Genomic DNA, 24,710 nt, shown 5'->3' with positions numbered 1-24,710 from the left:
CTAAACCTGGCATTTTCTTCACTATCCTGTGAGTAACGGTGTTTGTCTACTTCTTTCTTGACAGATAAAGTATTCCAGGCAACTCCATAAATGCAAAACGGAATAGTTGCACAATATCCCCATGTTTCTTCCATGCAGGGTGTGTCTTATTGCATGTAGCTACCAGTATTTTTCTCTTCTGAATTTATATTCTGATCCAGAGTTAACAGGCCTCCCTAACTTGGGGTTATCTGTAGATTTGTAAATATATTTTTACTTCCTCCATCTGCAGGGCTGTTCTTGAAAAAGGTGAACAGAAGAACCAGAAGCTGTCTAGGAGGAGGCAGAGCATGGCACTGCAAGGCCCCCTCAGGACCAGGCACCAGGAGCCACATGGCATCCTACTGGAGCAGCAGGCAGGGCCTGGCAGCCCATGCCATTCCATCTAACCAGCCCTGCCAGGGTCCAGGCAGCTGGGGGTTGGGACAGGTTGAGGCTGGGTCAGCCTGGGTGTCAGGGTTGGCAGAGCGGGGCCCATGGCCAGGCAGGACAGCTGGAGACCAGCCCCAGTGGGCTGGTGTAGGGGCAGGGACTGATGGCCCTGGAGGCTGTCATAGTCCTGGGCTTTGGGCAGGGTGGGAGAAGGTCCTAGAGGAGGCCAGGCAGGGACAGTCAGGTCCATCAGTGTCCTCAGCCCTGACAGGCTGCTCTAGGAGGAGACTGCAGGCTGGGACCCAAGAGTGGCCACAGCACAGAGTGACTTTGCCACAGTCCTGCAGCATCTCAGCAGGACTGGGTTGGTGATACTGACAGCTACAGCAAGGCAAGGAATGAAAACAGGTCCAGGGTCCAGGCAGGAAGGGCAAGAGACACCTGGAGAGAAGACTCCAATGTATGTCTAAGGTCTATCAATGAGATAGGACTGGAAAGAAGACCAGAGACACAGTATCCACAGATCCACAGTATACACAGGAAAACCAGTCAGCAAGACAAGGCTGGAGGAATCAAGCTGGGAATGGGTTCAAATTTAAATAGCTCAGATCAGGCTTGAGTGCCCTGGCCCGAGCTGACCCAAAGCCCAAAGCTGTCACAGAGTGCACATACTGCTGGGGTGGGCAGGTTGGCCAGGGCAGAGCCCTGCCATAGGAAAACAACTGAAGTGTGATTGCAGACTTCTAGCCAGCAAATTCCTTAACATGCTAGAAACTACAATGTAAACATCATCTTGCTTATAGCATAACTTTCAGAGTGAAGCCAGTGCCCATGGAAACACTATGTGGTTAGCAACAGTCCTTTTCTCTCCCCAAACTCTGTTCATGTTCCTGGCTCAGAATGTGCAAGCCAAGTCTTGGAGCCCAGGAGGAGGTGCATCCAGACCTGGAGCTCTTCCCAGGCTGAAGTTGCGTGTTCTGTCCTGTTTCCTTCAAGGCTATTGGGCCCTGAAGAAGAGGAGTCCCTTGCTTCTCTCATTTATGATCCAAGCCCAGAAACCATATATTCAGCAGTCCTTATTTATTTTAGAATCTGCTCAGAACATCTTCCATGTCAGCCTTGCCACTTCTTCAGTGTGCGATCCTTTATAGTTTTCATTTTTGATCCCTTAGAAATACCTGTGAAAGTATTTTTCCTTCCATTAACACTTTCTTGACTGTCACTGCTGCCACAGAGCAGTTGCCATGCCAGAGCTTCTAATGCTAATATCTATGTGCATGCTCTTTTTCCTAATAAATAAAGGTAATTCAAAATACTTTATTTCAGGGAAAGAGCAATGAAACAAATTACCCTTCCTCTAGTTTAAGAGCCAGAGTCTGAAACACAAATATGATTGAGTAGTTAATGCAGGGTACCCTGTTAGTAAAGGTAAGGTAGCATAAGGATACCTTTAGTACACCACATGTATTATTATGATTTGGTTTATGAAAAACTACTGAAATTAGTCAAGTCTTGGGATTACTTATCTACCCAACAGTAAAACTATTTTTGTTTTGCCTAGTGCATACACAGTAATACATAAAAAGGTAACATTGAAGTTGGAATAAAAATGGGGAAGTGGGGGCTTTCAAGAGAGTACACACAAGACATCACAACAAATCACCCCAGAAGTAGTCATTAGAGAGGGGATGCACATCCCTACTCTCTTCCTGCAAACTAGGGCATGTCATGAGAAGCAAGGAGTCCTCTGTTGTGCTCCTCATCGTACTAGGTCATCAAGACTGGTTGTAAGAAAAGAGAGATGAAGTTGTCTACACTATGTTGTGGGTGTCTCAGTTTGTCCCCATGCTGGGACACCCTTAAGAATACCTGATCCTGAACAGGATAAATGTATCTGATGGGATTCCTCACTTATACAAGACCTAAGTGCTAACATTTGCCCATAACATCAGAATTTATATTGTATTTCTTTATGGGCATGGTATCATTTGCTCACCTTATAAAGATATGTTGAGAGATTAATTACATTTAGGAAACACACACTGATGAACTGGCTTAAATTAATTTTAAAGAGTTATATCAAAATAGTATCTGATGTGTTGTACTTAAAACATTTGCGTAACTCTAATCTAGCTGGAGGGTAACTATTTGTCCAAGAAAATTGTGGTCTAATTTTTTACTGTGCATAGGTTACATTTTCAAGTTTCCTTCTCCAAGGTTACAAACTTTTATGTTGGCATTTTTCTTGTGCACTTACTTACACCAATAATTCCACCTTACTTCTCTCAAGGTTTGATTTTTTTTTTTTCATTTTTTCCTTTGGTGAATGGATTTTATCTTTTTTGATAGTGTGGAAAATGCTAGTGTCTCCTATTCGTTTGATCTGTTGTGTGAATTTCAGAATCACTTTTCTGAATTTTCAGTGCTTTTTCACTGCTTTACATTTAGTGCGTATCTAACTTGCAGACAGTGAATTTCTGCTTGGTGTAAAATCTGTTGTAACTGCACTGCGTTAATAGGTGACTTAGCATGGCTCTTACTCAGCCCTCTCCCTCCTCCGTACTGCACAGATGCTGGAGAATTGTTCGGGGTCAGGCGTCGCTCCGCTGCCTTCGCAAGCAGCTCTGCGGGCTTGTCCCGCTGCGGGCGCGGGACCGGGGCCCGTCTCGCCCCGGCAGGGCTGGGCTGTGCAGGGCTAGAGCCCGCTGGCTCCGCTTAGACACGGCCGCCCGGGCAGGTGGCTCCGGCCCCGAGGCTGCCCTGGCCCCGCCGGCTGCGGACGCGGAGCGGGGGGCGGGGGACGGCGGATGCGGGGGACGGGTCCCGGGGGACCCCGCGGGAGGCGTGTGGAGGAGCGCGGGGTGCCAGGCCGGTGTGGGGCGGACGGGCGGTGGGGTGGGCGCGAGGTCGCGGCGAAGAGACGGACCCTGCCCGATGGCGACGGCGCGGTGGTTTGCTGAGACCTTTCCTGATCCCGCTTAGGAGAGGAGGCGGCGTTGTCCAGCAAAGGTGCCGCCTTTCCCAGGCAGCTTCTCCCGGCGGGGCAGCGTTTTCTGCCCCTGCAGCTCTGGCCTCTCCTCATCCCCTCGGAGGAGCGAGGGGCAGAGCGGCAGCGGGCGGCGGAAGATGCTGTGCCTCCCGATAGCCTTCCAGTTGCTGCTGGTGCTGGTGCTGTGCAGCCAGGGCACAGAGAGGTGCCCTTCAGCTTTCTGCGAGTGCTCCGACTGGGGAGACTTCAAAATCACTTGCAGGGACATCCACTTCATTCCCAGCCTTCCGGAGTACACCCAGACCCTGTGAGTACATTGAGATGTTTTAGGGGAGGCACTACCCGGTTGTGAGTATCCATACTTCGCAGGCAGGAGATGCTCTGATCTAATGCCCTGTAAGATGAGGAAGTTGAAGGGGCGAGTGCTGCAATTTGCTTGGGCAGTACAGAACAGCGGGAACGGCAGCGTGCAGGCTCTGTGTGTGGAGGAAGAGGTAGGAAACTCGAACCTTATAGAGCTGTGAAGAGATGATTGTCCACTGGGCCTTAAGAGTTCTGTGTAAAATATGGGAAAATTAGTAACTGGGCTGTTTGTGGACAAACAGAGCAGAAGGCTGGATTCTGTGTGGCAAGTGCCCAGGGGGTGAGAAGAAGGAAGGGTAGATCAAGCACAATTTTGTAATTAATAAAATAATAGGAATGGGATGTGTGACCTCACTAAAAGTTCCATGAAATCTTCTTTGCATTTTCAGCTTCTTGGTCAAAGCTGGGGAAAAAAGAATCCATGGGAACTGGGAATCCCAATACACCATCTGGGAAACAAGTACTTCAGATAAACAAAAGTGTGGAGTATGGGATAAAGCAGCAAATTTGGACCTTGCCAAAGTGATAGAGTAATTCAAGTACCTAAGCCTAAGTGTTTGGTACCATTACAGGCACACAGTAAAACATGTTGTCTGTGTTCCTGCTGCCAGTCCAGATGAACATCTTGTGTCATATGTCAGACAAATACTGTAGGGAAACTGAAATGGCATCAGTCAGGTAAAACTAAGATGAATTGCTCCTGGCTTTTACTTTCCCTCATGAAGTACGAATGTTTCCAGTCTCCAAGGGAAGATTCACTTGTAAATACGGATTACTTTCTGGTAAACAAACTCAAACTTGGTTGATTTAATTGCAAGATAAAACAATAACAGATTGATTGGTTTATGTCCTGGTAATAATTCTCACAAATTTACTTGAAAATACTAACTGTTAAATCATTTGATCTTATTTAAATGCTTCTCAAGATTTTTCAACACCTGAAAATAAAGGCTTAGCAAATTGATCACTAACTTATGTTACTTCCCCATTATTTTTGTATGCCTTTCATTTTTTTGATAATTAGACTGCAGTATATCAGTGACAAAGATTTAAAATTACACAAGTTTTGGTTTGGTTATTATACTTTTATATATGCAGATTATTAAAGTTGAGATTGTCGTAATTTTACTGTATGTACCAAGTAGTATGTTCTTTGAAATCTACCATAACAAGTTAGAAAAAAAACCCATTTCAGTTTATAGGAGAAATATGCCTTTGTACAGGCATTTAAAATAGTTAATAGAAACAATGAGATCACATAATGAAATTGGATACTTGCCTTGAAAAAATGCTGGTGCAATGACTGAGAAGTACCTCTCTATATACAGCTTCAAAAATAAAGCACTTCAGCCACTGAAATTCTAGTGTTTTAAACTAAACTCTAGTGTAGTAATGGGGGCTCTAAGATCATAAGCCACTCTTTTTAAAAAATAAAAACAGCCAATGGAGATCTTATTTCCATGGGGAAAGTAATTAAAAAGAACAACTGAGAAATATTTTTCTGTTTATTTTGGGTGAAATTTAATCATCTGTACCTACTAGAGTGACCACTGCAAATTTCTCAAGACATGTACTCCCTATCATAGACAAGAAAATATTCCAGGTAATAACAATTGTGGTTTTATAGTGTGTGGTAGAAAAGGTAGAATATGCACTGTGTAGTCTTATTTGAAAATAAATGGGAAGGGTATCTGAGGAAATAAGAAAAACAGAGCTCTTTGCACACACACAAAAAGCCCCAAATGAACAACCAACCAACACATCTCAAACAAACAGCAACAAAACCAAACTAAACCAAACCAACCAAAAAAAAAAAAAACAACCCACTAGTTCTGAATTAAACACAAAAGATTCCAAAATTGAAGTTTCTGTTAACCTTTGAACAAATGAACACTTCTTTGAGGTGAAGTATGTAGCTGTACATATCTGCACATGGTATGTTGAAACACTCTACAATTTTCCCTAAATCCAGCAACTTTTTTACTTTAGGCAAAGTAATTCTGCTTCTTGGTGGTAATTTGTGAACCTCAAGATTGCCAGTTTTAAAACTTTCCTATGTGGCTGTTCAGTTTTTGTAGGGTTGGAGAACTAAGAGGCTGGTGAGCCTAAGAACACTTTGCCAGCTTTTGGAGATGATGAGCTCTTTTCAGTGCACAGGGTCTTGAAACCCCAATTAAAGTTTCATTCTGACAAACAGTCAGGACTGTTCTCATTTCTCTACCCTACTTTAAGACCATGGGGTAAGCCTTTTTTTAACAAGCCATGCTTATAAGAAATTCCAATAAATGTTTATTTCCAACTGTTTTAGTGGGAAAGTGACATGAAATTAAGCCAGGAAAATGTTTGATTGAAACTGTTTATGATGTGTTTATCCAAATACAGTTAATGCAGGTGCTTATTCAGAATGCCTGAGTGCATAGATACTGATCTTGGAGATGTCCTTTTTTCAATACAAGATTTTTTTTTTTTTGGTTCTTCTGGGGAATAAAAAGGCTTTGTCTATTATGGGTAGTTCTTGTCTTGTTGCCTGAAGTTAAGGTTTATATAATCCCTATGTAATATACTCATACCATGCTATGGCAGGAAAGCAGTTTTAAGTGATATTGAAATACAGTGCTAAAAAGTATGAAATTATATATCAATAATTTTGTTGCATCTATAGTATTTTTTATGCCTCTCTCTGCCCAGCTGACACCCTGATTGGGTCTGTTGCTATTTTATCCCTGCCAGGTCCTCCTTTGCTTCTGCCTTTGCCTATACTTGACTCCGGTTCTCCTTCATGCTGTGGCAGGGGCTCTACATGCAATGGTACTGAGGAGGTCTCTGTCCCAACCCCTTAGCTGGCAGTGCGTTTCTCTTCCACCAGCAAAGTGCTGGAGCAGAGCAACAGTTGGTGCTGTAACCTCCTCTGTGTTTAGTGGAATATGCTAGGGAGATCTGAGTGTTTCAGTTGAGGCAGACCCACTAGGAAGTGGGGGTTAATGACTCTGAAGAATTACTCATGCTTACAGATCAGCAAAACCTCAGTAAACATTTGTCCAAAGATACAATCATCATAATGCTTGAGTTATTGTAATACTGTCTTGGCATCATTATAATGATATATTTAGATGGTATCACTATCCCAAATTCATCTCAATGCAGTTCCCAATGCTTTTCTTCTATTATTAGTCACTCTTACTTATTTTACCTTTGGCAATAAAACTAATAAAGTTTTCCTTCTTGTTCATTTGTGCACTACATCTCCTGTGCTCATTTACTAAAATAACTTCTGCTCTTTTCTATTTCCCCTTCCCTTTCTCTTTCCCTATCAGAAGGGATGTTGATAAGGTTTCTATCCTGTACCCAGTGTTAGTTTCACATCAAATTAATCAAATTTGATTGAAATTGAACAAGAGGAAGTTTGGAGGGGACAGTGAAACAGTGGAACTAGCATATATATATAGACACAAAACTAGCAGTCTTTAAAAATATCCTCTTTATGTTAGGTATTAAGCTACAATTCTGCATCTGGTCCAGGATATTGGCCATAGGTAGGACACTGCTTTTTGAGCTCAGCCTTCAGGGATAAAAACCTGTGATATATGTCATGTTTACTACGTTGGTAGGGGTGAACATGTGGATACCAGGATAACAAGATGTAGTGAAACAGCTGGTCTGTTTAGTTCCTTGAGCTGTTGTCAGCTTTTGAGAAAGGATATGTGGAAACTGTAATATATTTTACACATTTACAGTGTGATATTTAGAAGTAGCAATATGTCAAATCTTCACAAATACTTATTGATAAAAATGATTTTTTTTAACTGGAGAACAAAATATGTAGGGACTTAACAATTTTGCCTGTAATAACTGCATCACTGGCATCCACATTTTTTATGTGCCTGATGAGTATTCTAAAGCATTTTGATACAAAGAAGCTGTAAGTAGAACTGAAGGAAATGGTGTCTCTAATTTCATCATCATCATCATGGCTGGGCTTTGCGAATGAAGATTTGGGAAGGGCACTACCCCTGTTTGCTGCGAGTGTGCTGGGGGCTAAAGAGGCCTATGCGGGATAGGCAAGTCCGGTCGCAAAAGGCACAGTGGAAAGTCTCCTTAGGCGATAGTGGTGTGGAACGGTTCTTTCTGCTTTGTCTTTTCTCCTCGAGACTGACTCTGTGTGAGTTCTCAAATTTTATATACAAAATAAATCACACTGATTTAAAATATTTCCCCCAAATCTAAGTCTTAGGAATTGTCTGAAATGGAGAAATATTCTGACTTCAGGTAATACAATCATTATCTTTTATTAGACTTCATTACTTCAAAATTAATTATGGACTCTCATAAATACATCTTCATAAACAACCTTGCAACATAAGCACGTAATTATTATCCCTATTTTAACGATGAAGTGCTGAGAGTCTAAAAGAACAGGAAAAACACTGACATGGATAGACAACTGAAGGAAGCTATTAGGGCATCCTTCAGAAAATGGAAATCATGCCCAGAAATGGAAATCTTTGGAAGTAATACAGTAAAAAAATATTTTGAAGAGAAACTTGTAATGTCATAAAATCTCAGCATAGCCTTTAAAACACATCAAATGGTAAGCCTGAAAAACTTTTACCAGATTAAAGTCTCAGTGTGAAGTTTGTTTGAAACAAACTGAAAAATTAAATAGGTTTAAATTGTCTGAGCCAGATAATACTTGTGTAAGAGTTCTAAAGGCAAAAAATTGCTGCATTGCCTACTGTAGTATGTAATTTACCATTTAAATCAGCCACAGTGATAAAAGAACAGGTGTAGCATTCTTTTTTTTTTTTTTTTAAAGTGCTTTAGGAAATATCTTGGGAACTAAATGGTTGTATGTCCGTCTTTTTTGGAAGGCTGAAAAATAGGAAGGAATCAATCTGATTGGATAGGGTATAGTGTTCGCTGGTCAATGATGGTCTGATGACTGGATGGCCGGGCCCAGAGAGTGGAGGTGAATGGAGTTATATCCAGCTAGCAGCTGGTCACAAGTGGTGTTCTCTAGGACTCAGTGTTTAGGCCAGCACTGTTTAATATCTTTATTGATGATCTGGATGAGAGGATTGAATGCACTTTCAGCAAGTTAACAGATGACAGCAAGTTGGGTGGGAGTGTTGATCTGCTGAAGGGTAGGAAGGCCTTGCAGAGGGATCTAGACACAGGTGATGAGAACCCCATGCAGCACTACAGGCTGGGGGAAGAGTGTCTGAAAACTGCCTGGATGAAAAATCTTACATTCTGTATATTCTGGAGGTAATATAAAATAAAATATAAAATAATGTTTTACTTGCGATTAGTTCACTTTCCAAACAACACTGAGTGTTTTACATTTGTAAAAGTATTTAACTATTTCTGAAGACAAAATCAGGATTGAGCTTTCTTAAAGTAATTAACAATTTTTTTTACCAAACACCATTATACTTAAAAAATCCATGAAATCATTTTATCAGTTGTCCTTCAGTAATGATTTAAATAGTTCTATGGATATGCTGCAACATAAAATATTTTCTAAATACTGCAGTTTACAAAAACCTGTACTTTCTTGCCAAATCTGCTCCATTTTACTATATTTACCTACACATTTTGCTTGGAAAGGCACGATATTACTTTCATAATGCTGCTGCTGACATACAAAAATCCTGTGTGTTGACATAGAGTAGATCTGACACACTAGGTTCAAAAAATTAGTATGCATTATTGTCTCAGTTAAGGATTTGCCCATAACCACAATGGTAAGTTGAAAAAAGTGTTCTAAGGGTTCCTAAAGTTATTTACAAACTGTGCATTGCTTTACTGTTGTACACACACCCTCCAACTCAAACAAGTGAGCAGATGAACAGGAATAAGGGGCAGTAGGGGACCAGAGAAACTATGGAGAATGAAAGTAATATTTTTGAACATTAAATACAGTATTTTTTTCATTCCTTATCAGTCATTGTATCAGTAGCATTTCTTGTATGTTTGAGACATTTAAATTTCCTGTGTCATGACACAGAAATCCACCAAGTGCTGGGAACTGTACAAGCACAAACCAAAAAGCCATTCCTAGCAGAAACAAACATTACTTCAGCAGGCTCTAACTACACACATAGGTTGCTCCACAGAAAAGCAGGACTGCAAATAGTTCTTTTTTAGATGCTATGAAGAGGTTAACATCAATAAGAATATCCACATTTTTACAAGAGACACTGCTGACATGGCAATAGAAACTCATTTTTATTTTTTTCTTGTCTGAGGAGATGATGAGTTTTGATCAACTTAATAGCAAAAAACTCTTTACACAAGAGTTAAAAAACTGTATTTTTTGGATATGATTTTAACAGTCCTTTAACAGACTGATTCTCTAAGTGTTATGCTCCACTGAATCTAGAATTGCTACAGCAGTCAGTTTTCATTACATTGTTTTCTTTTGACATTGATTTCCAACCCGTTACACTTCAGAAGCACACAACAGCCTGCTCTTGAATTGAGAAACAGAGCTTATTGATATACCTGTAAAAGGAAGGAAAAAGCTTAAATTTTACAAAAAGCCTGTAAACCCCTACTAAGCAATAGTTTACAGAGTATATTACAAAAAGCTAATAATACTATGTTTTCTGTTAGTGAAGAGGGCAACCTGTCATGAATCTGACTCATACAGATTGTTTATACATTAGCAAAATCAATAAATGTTTGATATTTTTCATAACTTGGGTTTATAGAACCTCAAAACAGTCTAAAAAAAGGTAATCCTACTTTTAAAACTGGACTATCTCAGAAGGTGTTTTTAACAAGTCTAAATTATCTTCCTTACAAACTGTTATTGAACCTTCCCACATGGGCTTGACCACTGTCAAATGCTGATCTGTTAGAGTGGGAATGAGAAAAATGAAGTACAGTCTCAACTTCAGAGATTCTTTTGTGTTCTGCTGGACTCAACCCTTACCTATCCCTGGGTTCACAGGACACACATTAAAGAGTCTCAAAAAACTTAACAATTTATGTTTTGAAGCTATTAATAGCAGAGCAGCTTGTTAACCACGCTTAGGTGTCTCCTAAGTGGTAGCCAAAATTTAGAGAGTATAAAAAGTAGCTTGCTTTATTCAAGAATGAGAAGTGACTCCTCTACTAAATGGATATTTTATGTCAAAAGCTTTTGTTCTGTTCAAAATTGTTCAATCCAACCAGTGCCCTAATACCTTACCCAAGTCAATGTGAAACAATGATAATCAGGATTTTGCAAAATACAATGCTCTGGACTCAAGTAGAAGCAATGATAGCACCTATAGCAAATTTGTTACAATTTAAACTTCAACATAGACAATGAGCTGCTGACACATTCTAAAATAAGACTAGTTCTCTTTTCATCTCAAGTCAGTGAGTGGTCTGTTGGGATCTAAAGAAACTGGCATTTTAAATGGCAGTCTTTATGAAGAAAGACTGAGTCACATAAGACAAAAAGGTTCACCTATTTTTTTCTCACAAATAAGGAGATACTTAAATATAGAGGTGGAAGAGCCAGTAAAGGTAATTGAAATGAAATCTAATACTGTAACTTAGCATAGAAGCATAAAACATTTTGGGTTGGAAGGAACCTTTAAAGTTCATCTAGTCCAACCACTTCTGCAATGAGCAAAGACATCTTCAACTAGATCAGGTTAGTGAGCATAGCATGCTGCCTGACCTTGAACGTTTCCAGGGATGGGTCATTTACCACCTCTATGGGCAACCTGTGCCTGGGTTTCACCATGTTCATTGTAAAACTGTATTTCTTATAAAAAGTATGAATCTACCATGTTTTAGTTTAAAATCTCAACCCCTTGCCCTATTGCATTAGGCCCTGCTAAAATGTTTGTCACCATTTTTTTTATGAATCCTCTTCAAGTATTGAATGGCTGCGACAAGGTCTGCCTGGAGCCTTCTCTTCTCCAGGGAGTACATGCCCAGTTTTCTCAACCTTTTCCTCCAGAGTGGTGCTCCAGCATGCTGCTCATCTTTGTGGCTCTCCATGGTTTGGCCTTTCATCTACCAGCATCCCCAAGTCCTTCTCAGCAAAGCTGCTCTCGATCTGTTCTTTCCCCAGCCTGTATTGATACCAGGAGTTGCCCTGAACCAGATGCAGTGCTTTGTACTTGGTCCTGTTAAACCTCATAAGATTCCCATGGCCCCACTTTTCCAGCTCATCCATGACTCTCTGGATGGCACCCTGTCCTTCAGGTCATATACAAACTTCCTGAAGGTGTACTCAATCCAACTGATCATGTCACTCGTGAAGATATTAATCACTACTGGGCAAATACAGACCCCTGAGGGACATGATTTGTCACTGATGTCCATGGGACTCTGAGCCACTGACCACTACCCTGTGGGTGCAACCACCCAGCCAATTCCTTACCTGCCTAACAGTCTACCCATCAAATCCATCTCTCTCCATTTTAGAGAGAAGGATGGTGTGGCGGGGTGTGTCCTTTACAGAAGTCCATATAAATTACATCTGCAGCCCTTCCCTTGTCCACTGATGTAGTCACTCCACCACTGGGTTGGTCAGGCAAGACATCCTTGGTGAGGCTGTGCTGCCTGTCTCAAATGACATCCCTATCCTCCATGTGCCTTAGTTGAGCTTCCTGGTGGATCTTCCCAGGCACAGAGGTGAGGCTGACAGGTCAGTAATTCCCACAAGCCTCCTTTCTACCCTTCCAAAAGGTGGGTACAATGTTTCCCTTCTTCCAGTCGCCTGGCTCTTCACCCGATTGCCATATTAAAACATTACGGCATCATGTTTTCTTCTGTTGTGATCACAGACAACTTTTGAACTAAGATTTTGACCTAAAACTGATACTGTTACATTTTTTTCCCTGAACTTTAAGGTTTTATGATGGTCTGCAATAAAATGTTCTCTGAATACAATACAGAAAAGCCATGCATCTGAAATATTGATCAAAGATTCTATAAATGACTTCAAAGACAGTTCAAATGGGCCCAAGAAATTTCAGAAAAGAGCAGTCTGAAGAGGTTCATTTCCTACAGAGAAAGAGAGTAAGAACAGGCTGTAATTGCTGTCTACTATTGTGTCTAATCATAGAACCACTAAGTGCCTGTAATTACTGCCAGCTGCTCAGTAGAGGTCGAAAAGTCAAACTGAATGTTAGGTACTACTAAGATAAAAATATAGATGAAAATAAAGAAATTTGGTTTTCCACTGATTGTGTACATAGCACCTGCAAAAGGATGTACAAAGGCACAAAATTACTTACATACAAAAAATAACGACACAGCAGCCGCTGGCCTGTGTTTCCTCACATCCCCCATTTTGCATCACTGGAAGATGTGCATGATGCTTGCATTTTTCAGGCGTCATCTCCCTTGAACACCATGATCTTTCAAAGATGATACAGTGGCCTCAGAATGACATCAACCAGTTCCTCATTGCTCTTAGGTGCAAACCCATCAGGTCCCATAGATTGCTCTATGTCCAGTACTCTTCAGTGCTTCTTTATCTTCTCCTGCAGGTAATGCTCTGTTTTTGCAGACTGGGCTGCCAGGTGAGGGGCCTTGAAGGCCTGGGAGCAGATGGAACTAAAAAAAGGATGCAAAAAAAGATGTGCTGGCTTTGTCTGAGATAGAGTTAATATTACTCATAGTACCTAGTATGGTGCTAGGTTTTGGATTTGTGTTGGAAACAGAGTTGGTAATTCGGGGGCAGATGTATTAGTTACCGCTGGGCAGTGCTTAGAGAGTGAAGGCGTTTTCTGTTTGTGACACCAATCCACCAGGCTGAGAGTGCATGAGGAGGTGGAAAGGGACACTGCACAGCTGATCCCAACTGTCCACAGGGATTATCACGTAGCATATGATGTCATACCCAGTATATAAAGCTGGGGGAAGAAGGAGGAAGAGGGGGGACTTGGCATTTGTCTTCCCAAGACACAGCTGATGGAGCCCTGCCTTTCTGGATGTGGCTGAACACCTGCCTGCTAGTGGGAAGTATTGAATTAATTCCTTGTTTTGCTTTGCTAATGTGGCGCTTTTACTTCACCTATTACACCATCTTTATTTCAACTCACGAGTTTTTTCAGTTACTCTTCTGGTTCGCTCCCCATCTGACCGTGGGGGGAGTGAGTGAGCTGTTGTGTGGGGCTTAGTTGCCAGCTGGGATTAAACCACACCAAGAAGGCATTGAGGCCTTTTCCATGTCCTTTGTTACTAAGTCCCTTGTGCTCCTGAGCAGCGTGCCCACAATTTCCCTGTTTTCCTTTTGCTGACCATGCACTTACAGAAGTCGCTCTTGTTCCCCCTACAGGTACCTTGCTAGTTTCAGCTCCAGCAGAGCTTTGACTCTCCTAACATGATCTCTACAATAAGATTGTTCATACCCTGTACCCTGGGTAACTGCTTTTGGTCAATGTTCAGGACACAATCTTGGGTGATTTGGAAATTGCTTTATGAGCCAGTAAGATAGTTTTTGAGGTTTTGTGCTCTGGGACACTCCAAAAATGTTTGTCTCCCAGTAACTAACGAAGTAAGGTGCTTTCAACTCAGACCCATTACTCAGAAAGGAAATGCCCACCAAAATAGTTTAAAAGACCCCATGATAAAAAAATGCAGTTTTCTCCCTACCCACTTAAGTAGGTGGTTTCTACAAATGGTATTATAAACTAGGAATATATATGGAATATAATTTTCCTGCAGAATCTCTGAGAGGTAAAATTCTCCCTTCAAGGGAGACTTCACAAGGACTGATGCAGGCTGGGAAAAGGGGAAGTCTCTGTCACAAGAGAGTGAACAAATGTTAAAAAAATGAAAGTCTCTATCTTAACATAGCTATTAGAAAAACAATTCTGTTCCTCTTGAAGGGTAAATTCAGTCACAAAGGAATAATTTAACTGGCTTCGTCAGAAGCTGTCTCCATTACAATGTTCTGTCCTGCCTCACCATGACCCACATGCATTCAGCTGAGCCCGAGACAATCCTGATGACAATTTTGAAATTGCCCAGAAGAAAAGGTTTGCCTCTGATATAATTCTGAAAAGGTGTATCTACATAGATTGCAAGATCCCAAATCTGAACAACAGCATTCTTTTTTTTGTGACTGTCAGGAAGAAAAATTGTTACCATAGATCCACAAGAGAAGAATCTTCACCCTTTCCATCAAAATCATGTCTTCTTTATCTACTTAACCTTTCTTTCTTTCCATTTGTATATTGTTACTTTTTCCAATTTTTTCTTCATTTTTAACTTAGTCAAACATATGGATTAAACAGTTTTTGCAGTACAGAGGCCACTCTCCCAAACTGTGAAAATGTTTCAATAGGTCCTATTTACACTACAGACCACTTTGAACCATGTCCCTTTAAAGAATTTTTTTATGTTTGATTATGAATAAGGAGGGAATTTGATTGGAACCTGACTAGCTGAGCAGGGATTATAGAACAGCATGCTTTAGTTAATAATTTTCTTTACATTTCAAATGTAAATTAAGAAATTTCCTGCTATTCCATTTGAACAAAAAAAGCAACATCTCGTTTTGTGAGAAAAAGAAGGTCTGAGATCATATGTGACAGAGAAGAAACAGCTTTAAAAACTCAGAGGCCTTTATGAACAGTTAGAGATATTATAAAATGCAGAAAGACCTCTGGAAGATTTTGGTTGGGGTTTTTTTGTACAATAAAAGCTCACAAAGAAGCTACATAGGAAGTTACTTCAAACTGCTTGAATTTCTACTGAAAAACACACAGAACCAGCAATTCTGGTCTCATATTCACTTTGCTTAAGCAGCTTTCATTTATAAATGATAACAGTGGCACAGCCCTGCCTTAGGAAAAAGAAAACAACCCTGTTCTAGAAATTTGTGTATATTATATACGTAAAGATACAGCTTTCTACTGCCTTACAGATGCTCATGTTTGTCATCTGTGGTGCTATATTACATTTGAGGCAAGAACTATCTATGTCCTGTCCCCATATAATGCCTACAGTTACAGGGTTTTGGTCCACAAATGCTAGAAATATAGACTGTGAAGGAAATAATTAATGTACTTTGCTTGAATTTTTCCTGTTGGAGGAATGTAAGGAATGATCTGGTGATGACAAAGCAAGTTAAATACAGGCGAGTATGAGACATCCATCTGGTATGCAAATGAACATTCAACTTCTTTTGAAAGGCTCCAGGCCAATACTAAAAATCCAGTGGCAGTTTAAGGTAACAAAGTTTACTCATGGTAGGAAGCTATTAAGGCAGTAATGCTAAGAGTTGACTGGATTACAGGACTGAGTGATTAAATGAAATGGTAAATGAAATCTGATGTTAACAGAGGAAATTATGCACAATGAGAAAACCATTCATATATATATATATATTAAAAATGACAGGTTCTGAGCTCATCATTTCATCAGGAGGATATCTTGGCATTGTGTTAGATCTTGGCATTAGTTCTGTAAAAACATGGATTCAGTGCTCAGAAAGAGTAAAAAAAAAAAAAAAGAAGACAAAAAAACCCCAAACCAAACCATGTCATACCATAACCAAACCCAAACCAAAAAGCCAAACCAACAAACAAAACCACAAACAAACAAAAAAAAGGGAAGTGTTTATTCATGCAACAAGAAGGCCTTTGAAATTCCTAGTAAAAAGACATTGTGGATAGAAGAAGCTGCTTAATGCTCAAGGTAAAATTGGGTGTGCAACAGAAAGAGAAATTCACCGACAATTAGAAATAGGCAAATAATATATTAATAAACAGACTTGGGAAATGCCTTCCACAGAAAATGGTGTGATGCTGGGCAAATATTAAGAGACTACTACGTGTGCCTGGCCTATTTTTACCCTTCCATCTATCTGTCCCTCTCAGGTATAGAATGCTTGGCAAAATGGGTCCTTCATGTCAATCAACACAGCTATTTGCATGTTCTCAACATCACTGCTGCAGCCTAATAAAATACTTGTTTCTCATTTAGATGAAAAGTCATTTCACTTGATCAGAGCTCTATGCCAAAAAATATTTAATAAAGCATATGAGTGGTTTAATTCTAATGTTCACAATTTAAGAAGGTGGTAGAAATGTTGGGGACAGTTCAGAAAGGAATCACAAGTTTAAATAAAGTATTGAAAAATATTCCTTACAGTGGAAGACACCAGAATGCAATCTGGTGCAATGTGTTCTAGGATGGCCCAGCTTGAGAAGGGAGGTTGAACCAGATGACCCACTGTCATTTTCAAACTTACCCATTCTGTGATTCTGTGATCACAGCTGTTCAATTTATCCAAATAAAAGAGGAGCAATTAACCATGTTAACTGTGAGGATGTGAGGCTCTTTCATTTAACAGGTAAAGACTGCACAAAATCTAGTGGCATAAAGCTACAATTGCACAGATTTCATCTTGGGAGATAAAAGATTTATCCCAACCATTTACTCTAGGATAATTCTGGCACTTTAATGCAATTCAGAGGATCAAAATCTGAAGCCTGAATTTCTTGGAGTCAATGCAGAAATCGGCAATTCAAAGTGCATAAGCTGAAGGCCTAAATACACTTCCCTACTTTGTATTGCACAGCAGTAGCTACAAACACAGACAAAAAATGAAGGATGATTGAGCACTGGAGCAAATTGTTAATAGTTGTATGGGATTTTTTTTAATATTACTTTTAAACCAACAGTATCTGATTTTCCTATCCCTAAAAAATAAAAAAGGAGAAGCAGTACTGTACTTCTTGGGAAGTTCTATGCTTTTGTCAGCCAGAATGTCAGACTAGATGTTCCCCTGATCCCTCTTAGCCTTAAAATCCATGCCTCTACAACTTATCAAGAAGGAAAAGCAAATGAAGTTCCCAAATGAGTGCCTAACATTTTTTACAACGTTTTATTATGTGACTGTTTACAGACAGTTTTACTTAAACAGTTGTTAGAAAACAAATATGCTCTTTTTGCTACAATTAAATGGAAAGAGATCAAAAGCTATTGCCTACTCTAATATTTTTTTACAATGTAAGTAAGTTTACATCTTACTGAAATGAGGTCAGTTTCTAAAAGATGTGGGCAAAAAGCTCCATTATCAATCTTTGTGAAACTAAACCAGTGAACAATAGGTTTTACTCTGTCTGCAGCAAATCTGTGTAATTCCTGCTCACTCTAAGGGCAATTAGGCTCATGCAAAGGGAACAGTAAGATTTTTGTCTTTTCAGCTATGTAATAGCTGGTGACAGGCTATTAAAGAAAAATAGCAGGGTTTAAAGACGCATGTATTGACAGCAGCTCACTCATCAAGATTACATCACAACATGTCTATGTGCAGCTTCCTACAACACTCATATGAAAAGAAAATAGGAGGCGCCTGAACAGGGTTTGCCCAGACTGTTCAGTGTCATAGTTCCAAATAAAGGTCCCTTGATTAATTTCCTATACGCTGAAAATTCAGAGTTTGCCTCCTTTTTTTTTAACCTCATTTGAACCTGCTGTCAATCCATAAACCAGCCTTTTTTCTTGTCTAACAGCCAGCCAATTTGTCTCAAATCTTTCCTATGGTCCTTTCTGATTTGTTTTGAAAATGTGAGTTCAAAAAATCAATCATCACTGATGATATTTCTTATTCCTTCAAAGACTAGCATATGTGAGCTGTGCCTTTATGAGAACCATAGAATTATAGAATCATTTAGGTTGGAAAAGACCTTTGAGTCCAACCATAAACCTAGTACTGACAAGTTTACTAATCTCTGTCTTTAATCACCATGTCTACATGTCTTTTACTTTTCTCCAGGGTATTATGGTCAATAAGTAGACATTTTAAGACATGGCCTATAGTGGAGACACACTATCAGTTTCAGGTACTGTAAATGATAAAATCATAGAATTATAGTATCATTTAGAATGCAAAATATCTTTATGATCATCATGTCCAGCTGTAAACGTAACACTGCCAAGTCCATCACTAAGCCCTATCCCTAAATGCCACATCTACATATCTGTTAAACCCTCCTGAGTGGATGACTCAATCACTTTGCTGAGCAGCCTCTTCCAACACATGACCACTCTTTCCCAGAAGACATTTTTCTTAATATCCTGTCTAAACCTCTCCTTATGTGCAGGTTTGAAGGTAAACCAGCAGGAGGAATGAACACAACACAAAAGAGATTATAAATCAGAGTTACAGTTGAATAACAATATTACAATAAATGCAATGGCACAAAGAGAAAACAAATGGTTCTAACCCACAAAATCCCAGAGGTATAACCCAGCACCCTCGGGCACAAGCACAAAGGGCTCTGTTAGCCCCTGTGCTAAACCCTGTGTGGTTCCCCCAAGTAAAAGTCCAAAGTGGAAAACCTGTTGGTGCAGCTGACAGTTGCAGTCTGGTGGAGAGTAGTGGTCACAGGCTGGTTGAAAGTAGTAGTATTCTCCTGTTGAGGTTTTGGTCCTCCTCTCAATCTGACAAGTGACCCCTGAGGTCTTCTTACCCCAAGATATGTACCCCCAGGTCCAGGTGGGAGCACCCAGTCCCTCCCCCAGGGCAGGGAGTCACACAATGGGTGATTAACTCTGTGAGTCATGGGGTATTTTGAAACCGTTGATGGCCCCTTAGCAGACACGCCCCCTCAGGCTGGGTGTGAAGGTGCTAATAACTCCTGGGAGTAGCAAGTAACCAATCTGAATTCTTTCCTGTCTGTCAGACAGTGCCCCTATGTACCTCACTTTGTAGGAAGAAGGATACATTTGCACTAAGAATTTACTTTCAGTACTGAGCTGCACGCTCTCATTTTGAATAGATCTATTATTTCTTGAATTTTTTAGAGCTGGGCCAGTTTTGATATATACTTTATGTTATTCTGTTGGACTACTCGTTAATTGTAGGAAAGCTGCCATGTAGTCTTCTAATGTATCCAGAAGTGATTCCCTACTTTAAGAGTTACTTTGCTGTGTGAGTCCTTCTCTCGTTCCTACCACATTGGTAATACTAGTGTTAGACACTAGGTGGTAATCATCCTCTGGGAAGCTTAGGATGCATTTCACTATATGAAATATCTTTTTACACCTATTTTTGCACCACTACAAAAATATGATGCATTTATTTCAGGTTGACAAAGGTTTGGGGCAGAGGAAGATGTAAGTGCAAAGTTCTGCACAAGCAGTCTGTTTCTTATCAGTTATTCAGGTTTCATTTTTGTGATATATGCAATGTAGAGTCTTTTAGGAACATACAGGCTAAACCTTTGGTGTAAATATCAAAGCAAAGAGAAATTCTTAAAAACTTTAAACTGGCTTTCTGATATGAAACTAAAAATGCAAACTAAGTGTCATCCTTTAAAACTTGAAAGATTTTTCTGAAGTATTTTCATGAGTTTTTTAAACTAACTCATTTAGCAAAAATGTGATTTGCATGCTTTTGTATCTTTGCAAACACTGATTGCATGTTTGTAATGAAAATTAGCTCAGACTTCTGGTTCTTTTAGAAAGATTTACAGAATAATATCTAAAGATCTTTTTCTGGATTACTGAGGCTTTTAAAATGAATGAGAAAATGAAGGTAGAAACAAATAGTAGTACTCAGGTTAGCACAGGAGCAATTCTTTTCATTAAATGCTATTAAACATGTTTATATGTGATGTCTTTACATCAGTATAGAAAGTATACTAAGTAAACCTGTTAAATGTATAATTGATTATGGTTACAATTCTTCTTACTTGGAAAACCAATGCATATTTTCCCAGTAAAACTGATTCCTTTATCCAGAAAAAGCTTACTTTCTTGGTGAAGATACTGTGAGTGGCTGGATACTTGACTGAATTACTAATTTTCACATTGAAACATTCAGGTTTAAACCAAATTTCTGATGCATGCAAGACAAGAAGAGTAACAGTCCATTAATATAACGAATTCTCAATTATTCACACTGCATGTTATGGTTTTTGGCTTTAAATTCCAAACTTTTGCTGTTTCCTAGCATAAAAAGTGTATTAACACAGTTGGTAAACTTGTGACCTTTATATGCAGTTTGACTGAGCTAAACTAAAGCTAGTCTATTTAAATTACATTCATTTTTGGTCCATAATAGATTTTACTGCTTGAGAATTCTCTCATGCTCTCTTCTTCCCACTTCTAAGAATTACTGTCCATCCCACAACCTTCTACACACCACTGGTGCCTCGTGGTCCCCAACCAATAATTATTTACGGCATCACACTTGGCAAACAGGGACTGAAGCACTTACTTTTCAAGTTTTACATTGCTTTAGGAGCTGGCCTCAAATTAGCAGTAATCTATCAGCCCCTGGGGTTTTAAGACTCAGAGAGCACTGGAGCTTTGCAGGTGGTTGTACAAAAATTGTGGTTTAAGTTTGGCCTTGATCTGTTGCACTGACTCCATTTTATGGTCTGCATAATCACTGGCACTTTGAACTCAGAAATCTGTTAAATGGCAAGTAGCTGAGGAATGGCAGCTCCAGTAAATACCAATTTGTCATTGTGTGCTACATGCTAGTGTTTATGTGTATTGTTTATGTAGTAGGTGTGTTACATGAACTTGTAGCCTTTTAGCTTTGCTGATAATCTCAGTTACTGCTTCCCCACACAACTAAGTTTTTATCATAAAACGGGCTATTTCTTCTCTCTTCTCCTGCTTCTACTTTGTTGTCACTCTTTTCTGTTTAAATCCATTTATAAACACATCCTGTAAACCATATGGGGTTTTTGTCATATTTGCAAATTGTTGATATTCCTTTAAGCCATATCAGATAGGAAGAAACATTATACTACTCCTTCTACTTTAAAATTTTTGCAGCCATTCAGTCAAAATATAACCTCTAAGGGTATGCTTCTTTATCATGTCTATTTTTGACATATTAGGAGTGTTGTCTAGAAATGTATAAATGCAGAGTCGTTTCATAATACAACTGGTTTGATATAATCAATCATAAACACTATTCAGAATTTCCAGGCTTTTCTGACAGGATGTATTAATTTCAAGTATGCTAATAAAAGATTAATGTGAGCTCACAAAGTAGTTCATGAAGGATGGGTCTGACTCCACTCATCCATGGAGTGGGATGAATGTCAGACATAAAAAACAGGAGGTCAAGAAGAGACTTAGGATATTGTTTAAATTCTTCCTTTTCCAGAAAATGGAATGATTTGTAAGCGATAGATGAAGTACTAGTTTCTATAAAGATTGGGATTGGGGAGGAATTATATGTGAGTCAGTATTGTGTAGGTGAACAGAGGACCAGAAAGGATAAGAGAAGTTAAAAGTGAGCTTGGATAGTCAGAAGTGAATTAAACTATATTTTTCTTGGGTTATTGAGTCTCAGGTGGAAGCCTTAGGACTGCCTTCTCCTCCTAATGCACCCAAGGATACCGTTAGACTTTTTGCAGCAAGGGCACATTGCTGGCTGATGTGTAACTTGATGTCCAACAGGACCCCAGGTTCTTTTCCGCAAAGCTTCTTTCCAGACTCTTGGCCCCCAGCATGTGCTGGGCCCTAGGCTTGATCCTCCTCATGTACAGGACTCTGCACTTTGTACTTGTTGAACTATGTAAAGTTCCAGTTGGCCCATCTCTCCACCCTGTCAAGGTCCTCACTGTCCTCACTGTTCTACTTTAAGACTTGTTAAAATCTGTCTGAAATTGGATTGTCTACAGTCATCACTGTCAGCTTCCTCAAAGGCCTGGAAACACAGACAGATGTTGAAACAGAATAAGAACAACAGGCTGTGCTGGATTAAGCAGCAGTTTTCTAGAAGCTTTTATCTTGGACTGCGATAATAGAAGGAAGCAGTAGTAGGAAGTGGAGGAGGAAGAAGGATGGCAGAGCACTGGTTTGAGTGTCATGGTGCTGTGGGTGCAGGGGAATAAGCAAATGTACCTCTGGGCCAATCAACATTCCCCTGTTGGGGGCTTCGTTGGAGCCAGGTGTATTGAGGTCAGGAGAAACATGAACCCACTGCTGGAAAAGTACAAGTCTTTACGTTCTCCTTACTCATTCTTGCAACCAGTGTGTGGATTGGGGGGGGGTGTAAAGACTTCCTTTGGGATTAGAGGAATGTACATTCTCTGAATTTATACTTTTATTCAAGACTAAAGTTGTATGAATTTCTACATATAATTTGATTTCTGGTATGCAAGTTCTAGAAGATTGATAAATCTTAAAATGATAGTATTTTTGTGTAAATCAAATATAGTAATCAGATATTTCACATTATGAAACAGAAAACAGAATTAGGAAATCATTCTAATTTGTTTTTTTCCTCTCTTGAACTGTTTTTAAAAGCCACTATGGGAAAAGTTTAGTATTTGTTCTCGATTATTCTTCAGACTATTCACTGACTAGAAATTATGTGAGTGTATTCCCCAACTGTATTGGAAAACCAAAGACTACCTAATCCAACAATGACAAGTTGTAAGTGTAATTTCAACAGATATCAGAGGCTGATTTTCCAAAGCATTCTGTTCTTTCCTTTTCAGAGTAGTCAGTCTGCTAAAGATTCATTTTGTTAAGAACTTGGCTGTTGATAAGCATCTCACTGCCTGTTTTTCAGAAATCTCCTGCAGATGGGTAAGGTACATGCCACTCCCACTTCAGCAGCTTAGGGAGGAAGAATGTTGTATTTTTTACAATGAAAAGGGAGAATTCTGTGGAGGTAGTTTGCAATTGTACTAATTCAATTTTGGCTGCTATACCTGAATTTCTTGCTCAGAATGAGGGATACAATGTCTTAGTGGAGCCTGAAATGATTAAAAGAATGTTTATTTTCTTAATGCTTCATTTACTTCAATGGGAAAATATGTTTGCTAGTCCCACTCTGGAATTTTGAGAAGTCTGTCATCACCATTGACTGTTGAGTTCTTGGAAGAGATGATGCAGAAGGTTGTAATTCAGATTGAGGGAGCACACCAAACAAAGCAAGCCACATAATGAAACAGGAATAGAAATGAGGCAAAGAAGGCAATACTGGGAAAAGGAAAGAAAAGAATGAAAATATTTGAGGAGAATTTAAGTTGTGGATGACTTTTTAATGTTAAATTGTACTTATCAAAGGATATTAACTGCCAAACTTTTTTTCTCTAGGAGGTTTATGGAGACTCATCTAAGAACAATTCCAAGCGATGCTTTTTCCAATCTCCCCAACATCTCTAGGATGTAAGTTCTGTTCTGTGTCTGATATTATTCTTTTAGCTCTTTTATTAAAAATCACTCTCCTTCTCCAAAATTCTGTCTTTGTGTATAAAAACTTGTGAAATTAAAATATTCTTACACCTTTGTTACCTCACCACTTACATTTTAGAACTGCAGGTAATAACTCTTATTTATTGTTTATAACCTGAACCAGCTATAGGAAGGCATTCTAGTCATTTGTGGTTGGGACCACACTTTTATTGAGGTGGACATGATAAATAAGGCTATAAAACATTTTTCTTTTCAGTCTGCACACGATGGGAAATTTTTTCATAACAAATTACCATATTCAATTGATGGTCCTGGCTAAAAATTTGTTTCCAGCTGTCAGCATGATTTGTAACTCATCTCATTGGAGACCATGTGGCATTTCTAGACTAGAGATGGACTTTCACCAAAATATTAATCTTTGTGTCACTCTCTTTGTGTGCAAACATATGCCTGGATACAGTCCACAAAAGCACAACCAGCAACCTCTAGCTATTTGCCTCACATCAACATCTGTCTCACTGAAGGTGGCTATGTTAAGGAAACTTCCCTGTCCAACCATCCAGGAGCCACTCTGGAAGTTGCTCACACACCACCTGGAGCTAGGACTGAGGTCCCTTTGGAGCTACACACCCCACACTCACACAGTCAGACCAGGTTTCCTTACCAGCTCAACATCATGTTTCCCATAGCAGAGTCTCAGATGTCCAGATCTTTCAAACAGTTTAATCTTGGTGTGATAACTGAAGAACAAAATAACAGCTCAAGTTGGGTACCTCCAAGGAGGGACCCCGAACAAGGAAATCCC

At 39.6% G+C, this 24,710-nt stretch overlaps 1 protein-coding gene across 1 annotated transcript in view; it reads left to right on the top strand.

Moving 5' to 3' along the window:
- Positions 1-3,409: 3,409 nt before the first annotated feature.
- The window catches only part of TSHR (thyroid stimulating hormone receptor), a 55,906-nt gene continuing 34,605 nt past the window's right edge, over positions 3,410-24,710 (top strand). Inside the window, exons 1-2 of the mRNA XM_071559409.1 lie at positions 3,410-3,707; positions 23,807-23,878. Coding sequence (XP_071415510.1) covers positions 3,538-3,707; positions 23,807-23,878 — 242 coding nt within the window. The 5' untranslated portion in view covers positions 3,410-3,537. The remainder of the gene's footprint in view (positions 3,708-23,806; positions 23,879-24,710) is intronic.

This window comes from Pithys albifrons, chromosome 6, assembly GCF_047495875.1.
Source record: "Pithys albifrons albifrons isolate INPA30051 chromosome 6, PitAlb_v1, whole genome shotgun sequence".
NCBI lineage: Eukaryota > Metazoa > Chordata > Aves > Passeriformes > Thamnophilidae > Pithys > Pithys albifrons.
This window is presented reverse-complemented; position numbering and strand designations above follow the sequence as displayed.